A 17,194-nucleotide genomic window follows, 5' to 3' on the forward strand; every position below is an offset into this window, starting at 1 on the left:
TAATACAATATACAGTATTATATAACTAGAAGATCTGCAGTGGTTGGAGGTGGTCCCCAAGGATGGGACGATATGAAAATTGCAATAATACGATAACTGTGTCAAAGATAATGGTGATTAATGATATTATCACGATAATAAAAATTTGCTTAAAACTTAAAATGTCACTTTTGTGCACTTGACCACCCAGCTTCCCTATTCTGGGTGGGAAAATTTGCCAGAAATAAACGATCTACATACAAGCTCACAATGTGTATTTTTGGCGAATTGATTTGTGTTTAGAGTGAAATAGGAGTGTAGCAAATGTGATTTTTACAGTTCCGTTTTATCAAGTATAGAGTGGTACTGAATTTGCAGCTCAACAATTCCTCCTAGGCCCTGGTATGATGGAGGATTTATCACGATATTATCGTCTCATCCCTAGTCTCCCTAGTACTCTTCCACCCATTGATTCATTTAGAGACCCTGGTATCGGATAGGACACCCGCTGATTGACAGGTAGTACGGCATGAAGCTCATAAGAACAATAAAATAATATCTCCCCAGACACACCAGAGTACCCTCTTGAAAATGAGCCGTAGATATTCGGTTACCCATGTGGGATACATCTGTAATTCTTCTTCCTTTGGGTCCATGTTTACACTCTCAAGAGTTAAGTTATCACTGAGGTATCATCGCTAATGGTTACACAGTCAAGAAGTAAATTAACAATGAGGATTTGTACTATGTTTAAACTCGGAGTTAAATTAATTAACTCTAAGGATTTCACTGTGCACAATGCACAGCCATGACTTACAGACTGGTGTCCTCCACCTCGTTTCTTCGTCAGCTGAGGGGACCCATATTCCCGGGACACTTGCTTCCGGACCTCCGCAGCAACCGTCCTATGGGACATGGAGATTAAGATACTTTATTATGCAATCGAAAGGACATGATTGAATGCTGAGTTTAAGTGGATACCATCTCCTACGTATGTGATGCTCAAGGTTTTGAGGTCAAATTAAACCCATTTCACTGCACACGTTCTAGGCATGCGTACCTTGAATAATACAGCATGTATTCTCCTCTAAAACCAGGATCCAAAAAATAAAATCACTGCCAATACCATTGTTGGCTTAAGTGCAGCATTATTATGATGCACAAGTACTCCCTCCCTTCCAGCACATTCATCAGCAGTAGTGCCTATTACAACTAAGTCCAACATCTAAAAAATTGATTGCTTTGCACAGCAGTACATATACGGCCGTTAACTCCAGATGCTGAGCTTGCACCTCCTCGCTTCAGAGCTATGATGTCTTATGAAATGTGGGATGGCTTGGTTTCAGATTTCATCTTCCGAACCCTCTTAGCCAGGCTTCAACAGCAGTGGTGCTGAAGTCATTGTGAATGAGAGTCAAGTGTAGGACTTTAATGAGTCCGGCTCCTAAACGATTCCCTCTTAACGGTCCAATTCCACTTAACAGATTCCTATAGGAGGTTCTAAATGGACCCTTACAGGTCTGTAACTCTGAGAGTGTACAAATGGAAATCAAATGGACCCTCACGGATCCATTTGGTTCCATTTGTACACTTTCAGAGTCATATGGTGGTCGTGGTCCTTGAAATAAAAACAAATATATGAGAACCGCTGGTATTGTAATTGTATAGCAGAATCAAGCAGATGTGTCGTGAAGTCCACATACCAGCTCCAGAAACGGTTCTAAATGTGATGGAACCGATTTCGGTTCCTTGACATTGGATACGGTTTGTACGGTTCAGGATCCCAACCGTATCTCTCCGAGGTGGCGGGTCGGCTGTAGTGACTAGTGAGAGCCAGAACTCTTTCCATGGCCTTTATGGACCAGTGGCAAAAGACTGGCTTGCCGCTTAGAGGGGGACAAAGCGAAACAAACCCCCCAACCCTCTCACAGAGACAGCTTGCAGCTGCTCCTCTAGAAAACACTAAATGGCTGACCCTCACGCATGCACATAATACAGCTGCAAGGCCTTCAAACGTTCCCATGTCACCATCATCCTATAGAAAAGACCCATACATACACATACACCATGGTTGAAAAGACCCTACTACTGCCTACTGATTCCATACATACATACACCATGGTTGAAAAGACTCTACTGCCTACTGATTCCATACATACACATACAGTACACCATGGTTGAAAAGACCCTACTGCCTACTGATTCCATACATATAATACAATCGGATATCATACATCTAATCTCTAATACAGAGTTCAGCTATTTAGCCCTGCTAGAGGGGCACTCCCAATTATGTGACGTACTGCCTGCCATTACTACTTGGTCCCAAGCCACACAATGATCTAAAGAAATCGCACCTGTGTGAACTGAGCGGTGCAACTATACGTACTTATTAGCCCTCCTCCCTGGCCATGCTATCTAAGTCTACATAAAATGCTATCTAGTGCTCAGACATACAGACATACACAGAGAAAGACAGACATACTGTACATACATACACACATACACACATAGCTGCGTAATGGAGCGGTTAGGCACCGCTCAAAAACTACTGGCTGAGTTGCTATGGAATTTGCTGTGCCTCTTGCTGCTCCCAAGAGGATTGAACCCTACTGATATTGTTGACAGACACTATGACATTTCCTCTAGCACCATACTTTGGCCAAATGTTCCATGTCTTGCATACAATACAAGATATTTCAAAATCTAATGGTTGGATTGCAGGATGACCCCCCAACTGATGTTGGTGACCCCAATTCCTTTCCTTTAGTGTCTCCTTTACATTGAATATATCCCTGTCCCCAAAATTCTGGCTCGAATGCTGGATCTGCCTCTATTAATTATTTCTTTACGTGCACTATTATAGTGAGAGCGTGAGGCTCCAACAATGACGATGTCAGACGATTTAATTTAAACCACTTAAACCACTGGTATGCAAGGAGCAACACAACCTCTACGGGCCGGAATTTTAGACTTTTGGTCTCGTTACCTTCCCGATGAGGACATAAGTTGATTTGATTCACATTTATATTAGAGGCTTTTTACAGGCCTTTATAGTGACAGTGTAGACAGACAGGAAACAGGGAGAGAGCAGGGGAGTGACATGCAGCAAAACTGGTCCGCCCCGCCTGGGAGTCGAACCGGGGTCAGGCATTAGAACCTAAGTGGTACGCGGCTAACCATTGGACAATCAAGTGCCCCGATATTAGAGTTTTTTAAACTATGAGCTCACATTATCTTCTCACCTATCTTCCAATTTCAAAACAAAGATAAGGAAACTAGCATTTCTGTAGCTCCATACACCTCCCATTAAAACAGGAAAGATTTGCGCTTTCGACTCCAAGGGCAATAGCTGAACACCCCTACACACCCTTTCCTGCATCCTGGACTGGACAATGGACTGTGTCGTCCATTGAGGACTGGACAGGGTCAGGGAGGTATGAGGGAATGTGGCATGATGAGACTGCATAAGAAGTTGCAAAATAGATGTTGAACTTGTCAAGGCCGACCGTTCAGCTAAGCTGAGCATCAAGTTACTTTGAATAGTAGTGAATACCTATGGCATATAGCCAGGACATGACTGCTGAACTGGTAGCAACGATGGATTGTCCGTCAGAGGCTCTGACCATCCATCCGCTCAGAGCACAACTGTACTGTATTCCATCACGGACACCAGCACGAAATTGTGCAAACTTGCATGAAACTGTTATATGGCTTTATGGCTTATGATGAAGATGAAGCCTAGCCGACTGTTGTTTATATATCCTATTTATTACAGACACTAGAAACTTCACTATTACTATCACACTGTGACTGGAATAATGAACAGTCACTTACATGATAGTGACAAAAACACGTGTTAACTAACTGTAGTTCTGAGTTCTGACCAAATTCTGAAAATACTGAAAAAAGAGATGTAACCTTACATCATCATTAATTTAATGTGTTAAGTAATAAGTAGAGTTTGTGTCAAGCTGAGCTTCATCTCCCACAGGTGTCGATAGATACTGACAAATATCAACACATTTCGTGCACATTGTAAGTGACATGAAAACATTCAACGTGTTTCATTGTTTCTTGCTTTGTATCATTTTAAAATGTGTCTTCAATTTTAGTATGTGCACTTCTATGTCTGACGGAGTCTCGTGTTTGTCTATGTACAAAAAAACTAAAACTAAATAAAAAAGAACATTCAATGTTTCCACGTCACTTAAACTGGCATGTGCCAGGAAATGTGCCAGTCAAGGGGGCATCATTCATTGAGCTTCCTAATAGAAGCATGGTTGTACATTTTGTTTTTACAACCTGAAATCTGATCATCAGAAATTCAGAATGGAACAACCTGCTTTACAGGCTTCATCTCTATCAATATTGCAGTGGCATTTCTAGACATCATCAACATCATCACCACCACCACCACTCTGGTCAGACGTTGGCCCACACACACACACACACACACACACACACACACACACAAGCAGGGCGTACAGCATCGTATTGTTCGTGTGATTTAATCGGTGCAAGAATGTTGGGACCCATTGCCACTTGTTATGGTGTTTAGGACACAAGATTAGATTAGACCGAGCAATCGGCAGTTTGACACATTGGGAATTAGCCTCATGTTTTCACAATGGACGATACCATGGCAATAGTTGGATTTAAAAAAGCAAGATATTCAGGGATGACGGCCATTCTAAAAGCAATTTAACCTTTTCTAATTTATTTCGATTGTTACCCTACAGGGTTTCCCGGCTAATACATTAATAATAAAGGAGAAAAAAAACGAAATACTAGCACAGGCTACCCGGTTCCGTCAGTCCACTCCAGCGCGTCACGCAAAAAACTGTCGGCGCCTTAAAAAATATATACACACCACTTCTATTATACAAAATATGTCTCACCGGTTAATTTTGTGCGCAAACGCTCTCCTTTCGCTCGCTGTAGATGTCATTTTGTGTCTCCATGTAAAGGCGTATTCTCTTCGAACTCCAGTCCACAATTTCAAAAGTGTAAACTCCTCCAGTAGTCAGTCCTGTGGTTGTGGTGTGTTCACTGGCTGTGTTGCCAGATTGTGTGAGAGAAATAAGCAACCAGGTCTATGAAAACAAGCCCAAAAGAAGCCTGACTGGGCCATTTTCAAACAATCATGGAAAAAAATGTGACAAAATGTGGAAAATTCTTTGAAACATTTTAACAAGGTGCGGGGTCCCTGGCACAAAACAATTCTAGGTGTAGGGTCCGTATAGTTGTGAACTTGTGACAAATACATTAATCTGGAGGTCCTTGACATGAAAATGTGTGAGAATCACTTCACTGGTTACTAGGAAACAAGCCCAAATAAGCAACTACACTTTAGGAATAAGCCCAGAAAAACACAACCCACAACTACCACTTCTCTCTTGCCTACTAGTTCTCGGTCTGGGACCGACCCATGACCCATCTCTTCCCAACCCATTTTGACAGTCTAAACTGGCTCCGGGTATGCTCCGGGTAGAAGAGCCAGTATATACATATCAGTACCCGCATACCTGACTAACTAACTACCTCAAAAAAGTGAGTGACACCCACAGCCATGCACAATAGTAGAGGGAGCGGAAACAATAATCCAGTACCACGCACTTTCAAAACAAATATGGGTAAATTCTCCTTCTACAACACAGCCACCCATGCAGGCATGGGATGCCCCCCTTCCTCAAAAACTGCAGATCACTTACATCTTTATTTAAAACAGGCCTAAAAATCCTCCTTTCAGCAGGCCCAAGGGAGAGGAAATGATCCTTCCCCCTTTTCCTTATACTTTTTCCTGAAATGAAAAAATGATTTTGTTGTTGTTACTGATGTTATTATTCATGTCAAGTCTATGGCATAGGGCGGTTAGGGCCTAAATGGAAACAAGACGCAAATACTTTTTTGGTGCCTCCCTTTTGAACTGAGTGTTTGACTGTACTCTAGCTGTTGCTGTTTGCTGTTGAATAAACTATTCAAACAATCAATCAAACCAATATTTACATGCCCAAAGTCGCTTATAATAAGCCAACATGTCAACACTGGTCCTGGTGGAGCTGCTTCCTTTTCCACGCCGCCGTGCGTGGAGGAACCAGGAACACTGGAGTGATCCCCGTGTCCCCCTAGTGGCCGGGAGCTGCACTGCACCCGCACCACTGTACTCGTAGGCCTGGCTACTGTATGTTTAAGTAGCACTGTAAACTACGAATTATAAATTACTAATTTATTAGACAACAGACAAGTTACTAGTACATTACCTACTACTAGCCTACTAGTGTGTCCCGCACGACCGCACTACTATATAACCATGAATTGAACATGGTGGACCCTGTTGTAAACAATTAATGCTTAAGCTTAATTGGGTCGTCCACTCACAGTTAGCAGTCTTTGTATTGAGTTTGTGCTTGAAATGTACTGTAATTCTGCAAACTGTTAATAAATATTTCAATCAATCAATCAAACCATTGAGAGTGTCCGGCGACTCCCGCCTTATCTGTAGCCTACAGAGTAGACCTCTAGTCTAGAATAGCTCTGGTCCATACAATGCCGTTGCTGCTCTAATACTAGTACTAGTACTCCACTAGTAGACCAAAGTAGTAAGCTACCAAAGGACCCAATGGAAACAAGCCATATGCTTCTTGGGTTTAAATTATCTTAGTAGACCTTGTATTGAACTGTACTTTTCTCTGCAAATTGCTAATCAATCAATCAATCAATCAATCAATCAATCAATCAATCAATCAATCAATCAATCAATCAATCAACCTACTGCACATGATATAAACAGATAGCTGCTATCTTAAAACGCATTTTAAATTTGAGGATTTACCCCTTCTACAATCTGTTAATACACATTTCAATCAATCATATAATGTGACATGACATACACAACATTTATGCGCACTGTACCGTACAACTGTACTGACACTTGCTTGCTTGTGTGTGTGTGTGTGTGTGTGTGTGTGTGTGTGTGTGTGTGTGTGTGCGTGCGTGCGTGCGTGCGTGCGTGCGTGCGCGCGCGTGTGTGTGTGTGTGTGTGTGTACCGTGTACTGTCATGCACAGTTCTCAATCTCACCTGACCGGTTTGGATACTGACAAGTGACAACAGAGCAGACAATGGCACACATCCTCCTCTGTACTAGTTTAGGGTTACACACACTATAGTTTCATTTCAGCATAAAACGCCACAGACCATGCAGCTAAAAGGTTGCAGATCCCCCTTGTTCAAAAATATCTTACTTTGCTTTATGAACAGATGGAAGTCATACCTAGGCTTACACAGTTCATTAATCACTTATTGCAACTAAATAACATCAAGTGTTCGATTTAACGGCTTATATTTATATAGTTTATTATTTTCAACCTCTCGCAAATTAGGCCCTACTTGCCTACTTATACCTAAAATGCACTATATCACCATCTAGCGTCGAAGGAGTTGTACTGTACCTGGAGAGAGCAGAGAAGGAGACGCGTGTCACACCACCATTTAAACAGCAGATGGACCTGTTCACCGTGGATCGTTGAAGGAAAGCCTATATTTCTTTAATCCCCAGAGCTAATTTAAGATGCAGTCCTTATATATGACCTCTTGAAGGACAGTATGAAGCTAAAACCTTGTGTACCCTACTGCCTGACTGATCATTTTCTATGGATATACTGTAGATATTCATAGATCATTTTGGTGTTATGTGCAAAGCCCATATTATCTACATATCGCTATCTGGCATGCAGAAACCATGTATTTCCACATTGTTTTATTGTATTTTTGTTAAAATTATTATGAATGCCCTACTTTATCATACAAGTATGAAGTATCCCATGTACAAGTTCACAAAAAATGATTTTGAACATACAATGTTTCCACCCGACACAATGATAGGCTATAGATAGGGGCATAGTATATTATATATATATAGTATATATAGTGTATATATATATATATATATATATATATATATAGTATATATATATATATATATATATATATATATATATATATATATATATATATATATATATATATAGTAATTCACAGATTCTACATCATTCTTCTGTAATATCACTGTTGCACCTCCCCTCTCTATGCCCACCATTGCTCCCTACCCCCATGAGGAAATGCTAGCCTGCGCAGTCCCACCCACCCCCACTGCTCGCTCCCCCTGCCTGGCCCGCGGTCTCCTCAGCACCCTGGAGAGCTGCCGCAGGTAGTCAGTCAGATCAGACCAGCCTGTACTGCAAGATGGCTGAAGACTGGCGTGTGCCGTACACGGGACAGATATGAAAAATGGAGAGAGAGGGGGGGGGGGACTGAGGGGAAATTAACCTTGTCTGACAGAGGCTTGGCTGCTCCTCGGGAAGGACAGACATCTCAGGGATGTATGTTTATGCACAGAGCAGCACTCAGAGCAGCCCCAGAGCTCACACAGTAGGCACGAGTCTGGTCTATAGACAGTGTTAATGAAGATAAATGATGCTCAATTTCTCTTCTCTCCTCTATATAGGTCCACTGCCACTACCATGCCCAAAACCATCCCTCATTTTCCCTGCCGGCTCTAAAGGCTCTGCTAAGCAAAGCGTATTCTTACTTCTGCTTACATTGTAAAGATATGCGCTTGCTACATTAGAGCCAGCGAAAGACACATTATAACTGACATAAATGTCGCATTTTTGCAAATGTCAAATTTGTCTGGAGCTTTATAGCAGATAAAGCGGATAGCAGCTTTATTAATTGAAAAATGTGTTTCTATGTTGTCGTTCATATGTGCATACAACCCAGACAACTCTACCCACCTGACCTATAAGCAAATCAATATTTTGATGCATTTCTCAATGAAAGAACTATCAGTATAAACCGTGGAGTGAGATGTTTTCCTATGACATTGGGGTGTCCTTGCATTGTTGTGAAACCCTCCTTACTGTATGTGGACGCCGGAAGTCATGCAATAGCATGTCTATCCTCCGTTTCCCCACCTTCTGTGGTCTGCCTCCCTTCACGCCTCTCTGTTCATCGAAGGCTTTCAGTTCCTAGATCGGCACTATTGTCTGAGTGCCCAGCCCCCACAGCAGAGTACCCCCCTCACACCCCCCCCTCACCCCCACCACCACTGCTGCGTTACCAAAGAACAAAAGGGAGAGTGTCAGACACCACCCACTAGATCTCTTTCACACTGAAGCCCCCACCTCAGTTCCAGATGGGGCTGTGTTTTTTCAGGGTTTCTCTCAACCCCAAGAGTCCTCCAAAATGGATCCCCCTCCCCCCGAAGCCCACTCCTCAGCTGCCCGTCATCCACCTGCTCGCCACGCGCCCATGCGCCCACCCCCTCCCCTCTCTATCCCACCCCGACAGGGAGTCCCATTAAAATCATTAACCACTCTCTCAGGCTGTGGCCTGGCTCTAGGACATTGCTTCAGCTGCAATGAGGACTTTAACAACATCAAAGAAGGACAAGGAACACACACAAACTATATACTGAAAAAAACAAAGGTGACAGATTGCTTGGGTAAAACTGAGAAACACCTTCCCAGGGACCCAAAGATGTTCTAAAATAAAACAGGCATAATTCTGCAGATTTCCTTATGGTGCTGGCGGTTCAGCAGCTGTCTGTTGAGGGTGGAGGAATTACCCACACTGACAATAGCAATCAATAATGCTAATGCTAATCTCCCCTCCCTGTCATGGTGCATGGTGCCCTGTATGAGGGCCAGGCAGGCAGGCAGGCAGGCAGGCAGATGCCCATGTTAGCTGCCCTGAGAGTAGCAACATGTACCATCTTCAGGAGAGATTCCTCTTTAACCTCCACCCCTGCACTGACCTTTCCCCTCGAGGGACAGGGGGTGAAGTGTAGTGTCAGGACACATCTGCTCTGAGGCAGCTGTTGGTCTCCTAATGTAATTTATCCTACAGTTGAAAGGGTAGGGGGTTGATGGTAATCACTGTTGAATCATTCAAAATCAGCTTAATTCCTCTAGAACATCCAAATCTATACCTCTGGGTAGTGCCGGGCACCCACCCCTCCACTACACCCCAAACAGAACGTTGTGCTAATTAGACATTGAAAGTCATGGCTCATTACTGTGCAACATCTCACATCCTGTTTACAGATGATGCCTATTTGCTGTTGTACTGAAAATAACCTCACACCGATAAAATCCACGGTGCATCTTCTCAATGACGTCAGACAGTGCTTCAGTTACAGACCGGGCTTTGAAGCAGCTACCGATATGAAGAACCAGTCTATCTCCTGACTACATTACATGCATGGATGCATACAGTATATATATGCTACCCTGTCACTTACTAAACAGGATCCATGAACATATTCATTCCCAATTCCTGTATACCTCACATGAGCTATTTAAACAGTGCACTCCTCAGATTGCTGCATATTGCTGCTGCAGGAAATGACCAACACCCCCCCCCCCCCCCCCCGACCCCCCCCCCCCCCCCATATACACACATATTCGCCATTAGCACCACCCCATCCTCCTGCAGTCCCCGAGGGTTCAAGCACCCAAATCAATTGAAAGAAAGAGAAGTGCACTGTGTTCCTCCCCCTACATCTGTCAGGGAGGGAGAGCAGGAGGGGTTGGGACTCATGGGCCGTATAGGGGAACAATATCACTCCATCTGTCACAAACCGCCTCATCTCAGCTGAAATATAGCTCACATATTTATCTGCCAGTATATCATCTGTGTGTATTAGCTTACTGGTACCCAAGCCACCGGCAATTCCCAGCAGCATATACTGGCATTCTGTTTCACTTCACCCACCAGCCAGCCAACCAGAGTTCCCGACCACTGTTGCAAAATAATGCTTTTAAGCAAAGCAGCATGCGGAAATGGGAATTATTCCACTTTACATAGTGAATCCGGTTAATGAAAATACAGTAAGTAAGTAAAGTAAGTAAAGTACAGTAGCATGTGAAAGACATTTGCATGGAAAATGTCCTTGGATTAATGTACAGAGCAGTGGACTGGACAGCTTAATGAAAAGGACAGAAACACAATGTGCACAAAGGAAATATTGAAAACAGAAAGATGCAATCTGTTAACAACCAGAGAGCTCTTTCATATTCAAATGGATGCTGCTGTCTCTGTGTTTAGAGAGGATGGGTGTGGCTGTTATGATTCTCCTTGCCTCCTGAACCGTCGCATCGTTGTGACGTGCAAAGCGTTGTGAAGCGCCCGACCTGCCCGTCAACATTTGCCATGGCGCACACCGGCAATGATAAAACAACAATGGGCAGCCCAGTGGTTCCATATTCAATATTGCATTGCCAGAATTTTGAGTCTGATGCCGATCCTGATTTTGGGGAGTCCATTGACCACTGATTACCGATTTTGACCAATATTTTGTCAAAAAGTGCAACATGTTCTAAGCAATTTAGAAAAACATGTTTTATGATTTTCAATTTGATTTAACTATACATCTATTTAAACATGTACTACACCACTACAACATCAACAAGCTACGGTATTTTTTTAATGTTTTGAAAACTTTAAAATAATATTATATCAAGAATTTCGCTGAAGAGGTTGAAGGTCATTAAAAAATCAGGACACATTGCGGCATAACTGCATAAAAATGCAATAATGACCGATATATAATCAGAATGGCCTGTTTACTGGGAGAACAGCTAAACAAAAAAACATACATCCCAGTGGGCCGTCATGCATCTCTCACAGTATAGCAGGTACAGCCGCAATCTCAGTCATTCATATTTAATTCCTCTGGAGTTTCCGGACAGACTAATGTGCTATTGATTTCAAGTCTCCTATTACAGAAACAGGGGTAGGGCTGAGTGGGGGAGTGGGAGGAGGGGGGGGGGCAGAGAGGGGAGAGGGAGTGGAAGCAAAAGATTGAAAGAGGAGAGGAGGAGGGAGGAGGATGGACAGAAAGAGAGAGAAAATAGAGTGCAGTGGCTGAAATCTCTAGGAAACATTACCATGTTCCATCTCGCATGGCACTGTGTTCTCTGCGATATCTGGGTGATCTACTTTTTCCTGTTTTGACCACCATTTTGGATAAATTCAACATGAAAGTACAATGAGAACACATTGCAGGAAAGGTGTTTTTGGTATATAGTTTATTTCATTATCCACTTAAGCCCCATTTTATACCTCGGCGAAATAACTAAACATATCGACTTTCCTTTTTGTGTGCCTATAATGGCAAAATAGGGAATCCATGGTTAAATTCATATTTACACAAGCACTAAATCTCAATAGCCCCATCATTTTCTTGCACCCCTTCCAGTATAAACTTGTGTGCCAGAAAGGGGAAAAGGGAAGCAAAAGAAACACAGAAAGATTTTGTAAGAGCTTTGTGCATTTTAAGGTCACTCTCTTGACATCAAATCAGACGGGACATAATAAAAGATTGATAACTACATCTTTGTATTTAACGAGGCACAGAATAAAACATGTTCTCTGTACTATCCATGTTGATTCTCACACCATCTAAAGATAAACCTGTGTGTGCGCAGCCACTCTTGAACATGAACATGCGCACACACATATAGGTATATGTAGTGTTCTGAGCAGCCTATGGAAATGTTTACATGCACTATTAATGTGTGATTTCAGATACCGTACCCGTGAAGCATATGAACTTGATACATGTTATGCACTGATACATAAACATAAACCGTAGTAGCAGCACTCAACATACAGCTCTGCACAGGGAATTAAACAGCAACATGGATGGAAAGCAGATGATAATCAATAAGTAAAAAGATGACAAGAGGTGTCTACTTCATGCTCTTCCACCCACCAGTCTACTCTACTCTAATAATAGACCAGAGACAACACATCCAGACAGAGACAGGAGACAACACATCCAGACATAGAGGAGACAACACATCCAGACAGAGAGAGCGAGAGGGACAGAAGGAGACAGACAGACAGACAGACGGACAGACAGACGGACAGACAGACGGACGGACGGACGGACGGACGGACGGACGGACGGACGGACGGACGGACGGACGGACGGACGGACGGACGGACGGACGGACGGACGGACGGACAGACAGAGGGACAGGGAGAGGGACAGACAGGGAGAGGGACAGACACAGATAGAGGGAGAGACACAGGGAGTGAAAGCTAAAGAGAGGGGCGGCAGAAGGAGGAAAAAGAGAGAAAGAGGAGAGAGAGTGAGAGATGGAAAAGGAGAGGGAAAGAAAGAAAGAAAAGGTGTGAGAAAGTGAGATATGAGAGACAAAGAGAGAGCGGATTAGAAAGAGATACATGTATACGGGAGAGGAGGAGCGGGAGAGAGAGGGGGCGGGGGGTATCCACGAGGGAGAAAACTAGAAAAATGCCAAATAAAACATACAGGGTTGAATTAGGCCAGCAGCCATTATCAACAAATGTCCCTTTAAAAGGGAGGAAATGTAATTTTGGAGCCATTCCTAAAAGCAGTAGCCTATAACTGCTTCAGTGCATGCTGCCATACAATCCTAAATTGCCTAGAGCCAAGCCTAGATCACTGGATTAACCTGGGGCGTCCTGCACAGTCAAATCCTCAGTGTTCATACAACTCTGCATGGCAGTGTAGAAAATCTACCCGGAAGTTCATTTTGACACTGTCAGAGTTAAATTAACACTGAGGATTTTGTTGTGTATTCTTTCCCATCCCCCAGAAACATCCTCATAGTCTCTCTGTTTTACATGCGCGCCTGCACACACACACACACACACACACACACACACACACACACACACACACACACACACACACACACACACACACACACACACACACACCACAAGGCAATGGGTGTTGGTGAAATCCTTGCTATATTACACTGTTCAAGTGTAATAATGAATGCAACACTAATCAAGTAATTTGTTTTGTTATATAATAATCCCACAATTAGTATCACTTTGTGTGACTACAGCGTACCCCACCTTGTGCCAACATTAAAATCTATAAACGGATTTTCTCAATGCCGTGTCAAGTATTATAATTCATCAGTGTTGCTTACTGAAAATAGCAGTGCGGCTACTTTCGGCGGGCAACACTGCCGTAAGTGGAAGTATACGCTAGGCTACAAAAGCCAATGAGATTCTGTGATATGACCCGAGTAACTGGAAACCAACGCGTTAACCAATTATTGTAAGCCCTAGGTTATACTTTGGCTATTCAAAAAGAGCAGATCGAAAAGCTCACAAGTTGTGAGCTATTTTTTGTAGCTACTTTTATGTTTGAAAACATTCACCTATGACATGCCCAAAACAGGGATGCCAGGGTTAAAGTGGAAGAGCAGGAACACACTAAGGGATGCCAGCGGGTTTCTTCAGAACAAGAGGAATCACTAATCACCACTAGTGGTATAGAACCCCTCACAATAAGAAGATAATCAGTGGAATAACAAATAGGTTTTTAAGCAAAACGCAATGCTTGATCCTTTTGAGTCAGAATTGTACAATAGGTGCTTCAGATGCCCTTTTATCCACATGATAGATTCAGATGCCCCTGCTACCAACCAGCACTCTAATGAGGGGCCGCAATTAAGCCCATTTATTCACACCAAGTGTGAACTGTAAAGTGGGTGCTGCAGTCAGTTGAAAGACCTGGCCGCCTTTTGTGTTATAAGAGCCACTTTCATTCAAATCATTCTGTAAACAAAGCAGAAAAAAAACTACACAAGCACCTAATGACTAAATCTTGTGTGTGTGTGTGTGTGTGTGTGTGTGTGTGTGTGTGTGTGTGTGTGTGTGTGTGTGTGTGCGTGTGCGTGCATGTGTGCGCGCGCGCGCGCGCGTGTGTGTGTGTGTGTGTGTGTGTGTGTGTGTGTGTGTGTGTGTGTGTGTGTGTCTGTGGATTTTCACGTATAGCTGCTATACATCCACAGAAAAACACACAGACACACAAGGTAAATTCCCTATAGTGTTAATTGATTTCCTACCCTGAAAGTGTACAAATGTAACCAAATGGTCCGGTATATACACAGGGTCCCTTTGGTTACCATTAGTAGAGTTAAATGAACATGAAGGGTTTTAGTGTGCAGACTCCCTCTCGCTCAAACTAACTAACACACACATCCTGGCTGAGTTGAGTCAGTGCTTGACAGAAAACGTGGGGGCGGGGTTAAGACGGACTGACAGTGGGGCTCCATCTCTATCCTCTTATTAACGCTTAACGAGTGCTTTCCTCATGCAATATTCATCGCCACTAATATCAGCCGAGCTCCGCGAGTGGAGCTAGCTACTTATGTAAGGCAATTATGTAAAATATCAGACAGGGGCTCACATTCAGAAACTGACTGGGAGAGAGCTTCAGGACAACGACAAAGAGAAGCGAGAGGTAGACGGGTAGAGGGTGATTAGGTGGGGGGGGGGGGGGGGGGGGGGGGGAGGTAGAGCGAGAAAGCAAACATTAAAGAGAGATAAGAAGAACTGGAAAACATCTGGAGCTCCACGCTGTACGCAGGAAAGGAGTGTTGGGTGTAAAAAAATGGATCTGTATGGTTTTTCCCCAGCACGCCAAACTCCAACGTGCAGCTTTTCACATTCCCTGGATGTTGCTGTTGACATTCACATACAGTATGTAAACACCCTCACAGACATCCATCCATTCCACGTGTCCCAATACTCAGAGGCAAATACTTCACTGCAATTATTTGAAAACTTTAGTTACTAGTTACTTTGAAGATTTTGATTATTATTACAAGCTCACTGTACTTTTGGTACTTTAAGTACATTTTGATACCAATACTTTTGTACTTTTACTCAAGTACATTTTTAATTCCAGACTTTTACCTGTAATAGAGTATTTCTATATCAGTATTGATACTTTTACTCATGTTCAAAATGTGAGTATTCTTTTCCACCACTGCCAATACTTGACCAGCCAGCGGGGTCAATGATGTGATGCAACCATCATTCTTCACAGCCAGAGACATCCGAGGACTCCTCAAGGTCAACTCAGGAGAACGAGGCAAAGGACACCATTGTTGATCGTAGGAGGCCTCGCATCAGCACCGCTTACAACCCGCCCACCTACCCATCGCACACACACACACACACACACACACACGCACACACACACACACACACACACACACACACACACACACACACACACACACACACACACACACACACACACACACACACACACACACACACACACACACACACACGCACACGCACATGCACAATCTTAAGCAAATAAATAGACACACTGATTCATACACACTTGCACGCACACACCCCCCCAGGTCAAGGCCCTATGGGGGTCTGTACAGAAATAGGTCATTTGTCACACATGATGACCGCGGGCAGAGGATGCATTATAGATGAGACCAAACAGCCTGTACCACACAGCCAGGGAGTAGGAGGTGGAGCAAGAGCAATGACAAAACCCCTCCTCCAAAGAGGAGACAACTTCCTATAGTGAGATCATCTTACTCTGAGAGTGTATGAAAAATGAACAGCATTTGGTTACGTTTGTACACTCTCAGAGTTGGAAATGACAAATACCAAGGATTCAGGATTTGACAGTGTACAGCTTGAATAACAGAAACAAGTGCTGTGTCCGCATTAATCACAAATGACCTCAGAATCGCAACTCCACGTGTTACAGCTCACAATGAAATGTTCTTCCGCTAGACGTTTTTTCACCCCCAGCCTCGCCAAACCCCAACCCCAGTGTCCATTCAGAGCCATGTATACGCGGGGAATGGTACGCGGGTTAACACAGAGTCTGCCTAATTTGGTATTCTCCATGTCTGCACCTGACCCTGTAGTCAGCCATCTGCCTAGCATGTCAGACAGAGGGGCTAATAGGAAGGTGTGGACATTATCCACTTATTCATTCACCCCATTAGTCCGCTTTGCTGACTTCATGTGTTGTTTGTGGGGGGCACAACTCACTCACCAATTGTGCTAATATATATATTTTTCCATTACTTCTTTTGTTCCGGTGTTGCGTCAGGCAAATCAAAAGTGTGGCCATAAGGTGCCCACTGGTGTCCTCACACACACACACACACACACACACACACACACACACACACACACACACACACACACACACACACACACACACACACACACACACACACACACACACACACACACACACACACACACACACACACACACACACACACACACACACACACACACACACACTTTCATTTCTAAAGACAAAGACCCAAGTAGTGAATTTGTTTAGCGCCGCTCCATGGAAAGCGTAA

The 17,194-nt window shown here is 43.5% G+C and overlaps 1 protein-coding gene across 2 annotated transcripts in view; it reads right to left on the reverse strand.

Moving 5' to 3' along the window:
- The window catches only part of dock6 (dedicator of cytokinesis 6), a 54,069-nt gene extending 49,055 nt beyond the window's left edge, over positions 1-5,014 (reverse strand). For both annotated transcript variants that reach the window (XM_080776777.1, XM_080776776.1), the window contains exons 1-2: positions 4,881-5,014; positions 797-884 (exon numbers count right to left, since the gene is read on the reverse strand). In XM_080776777.1, coding sequence (XP_080632903.1) covers positions 797-884; positions 4,881-4,930 — 138 coding nt within the window. In that variant the 5' untranslated portion in view covers positions 4,931-5,014. The remainder of the gene's footprint in view (positions 1-796; positions 885-4,880) is intronic.
- Between the last annotated feature and the right edge of the window lie 12,180 nt (positions 5,015-17,194).

This window comes from Protomyctophum bolini (genome assembly GCF_963924005.1).
Source record: "Protomyctophum bolini genome assembly, chromosome: 11".
Lineage (NCBI taxonomy): Eukaryota > Metazoa > Chordata > Actinopteri > Myctophiformes > Myctophidae > Protomyctophum > Protomyctophum bolini.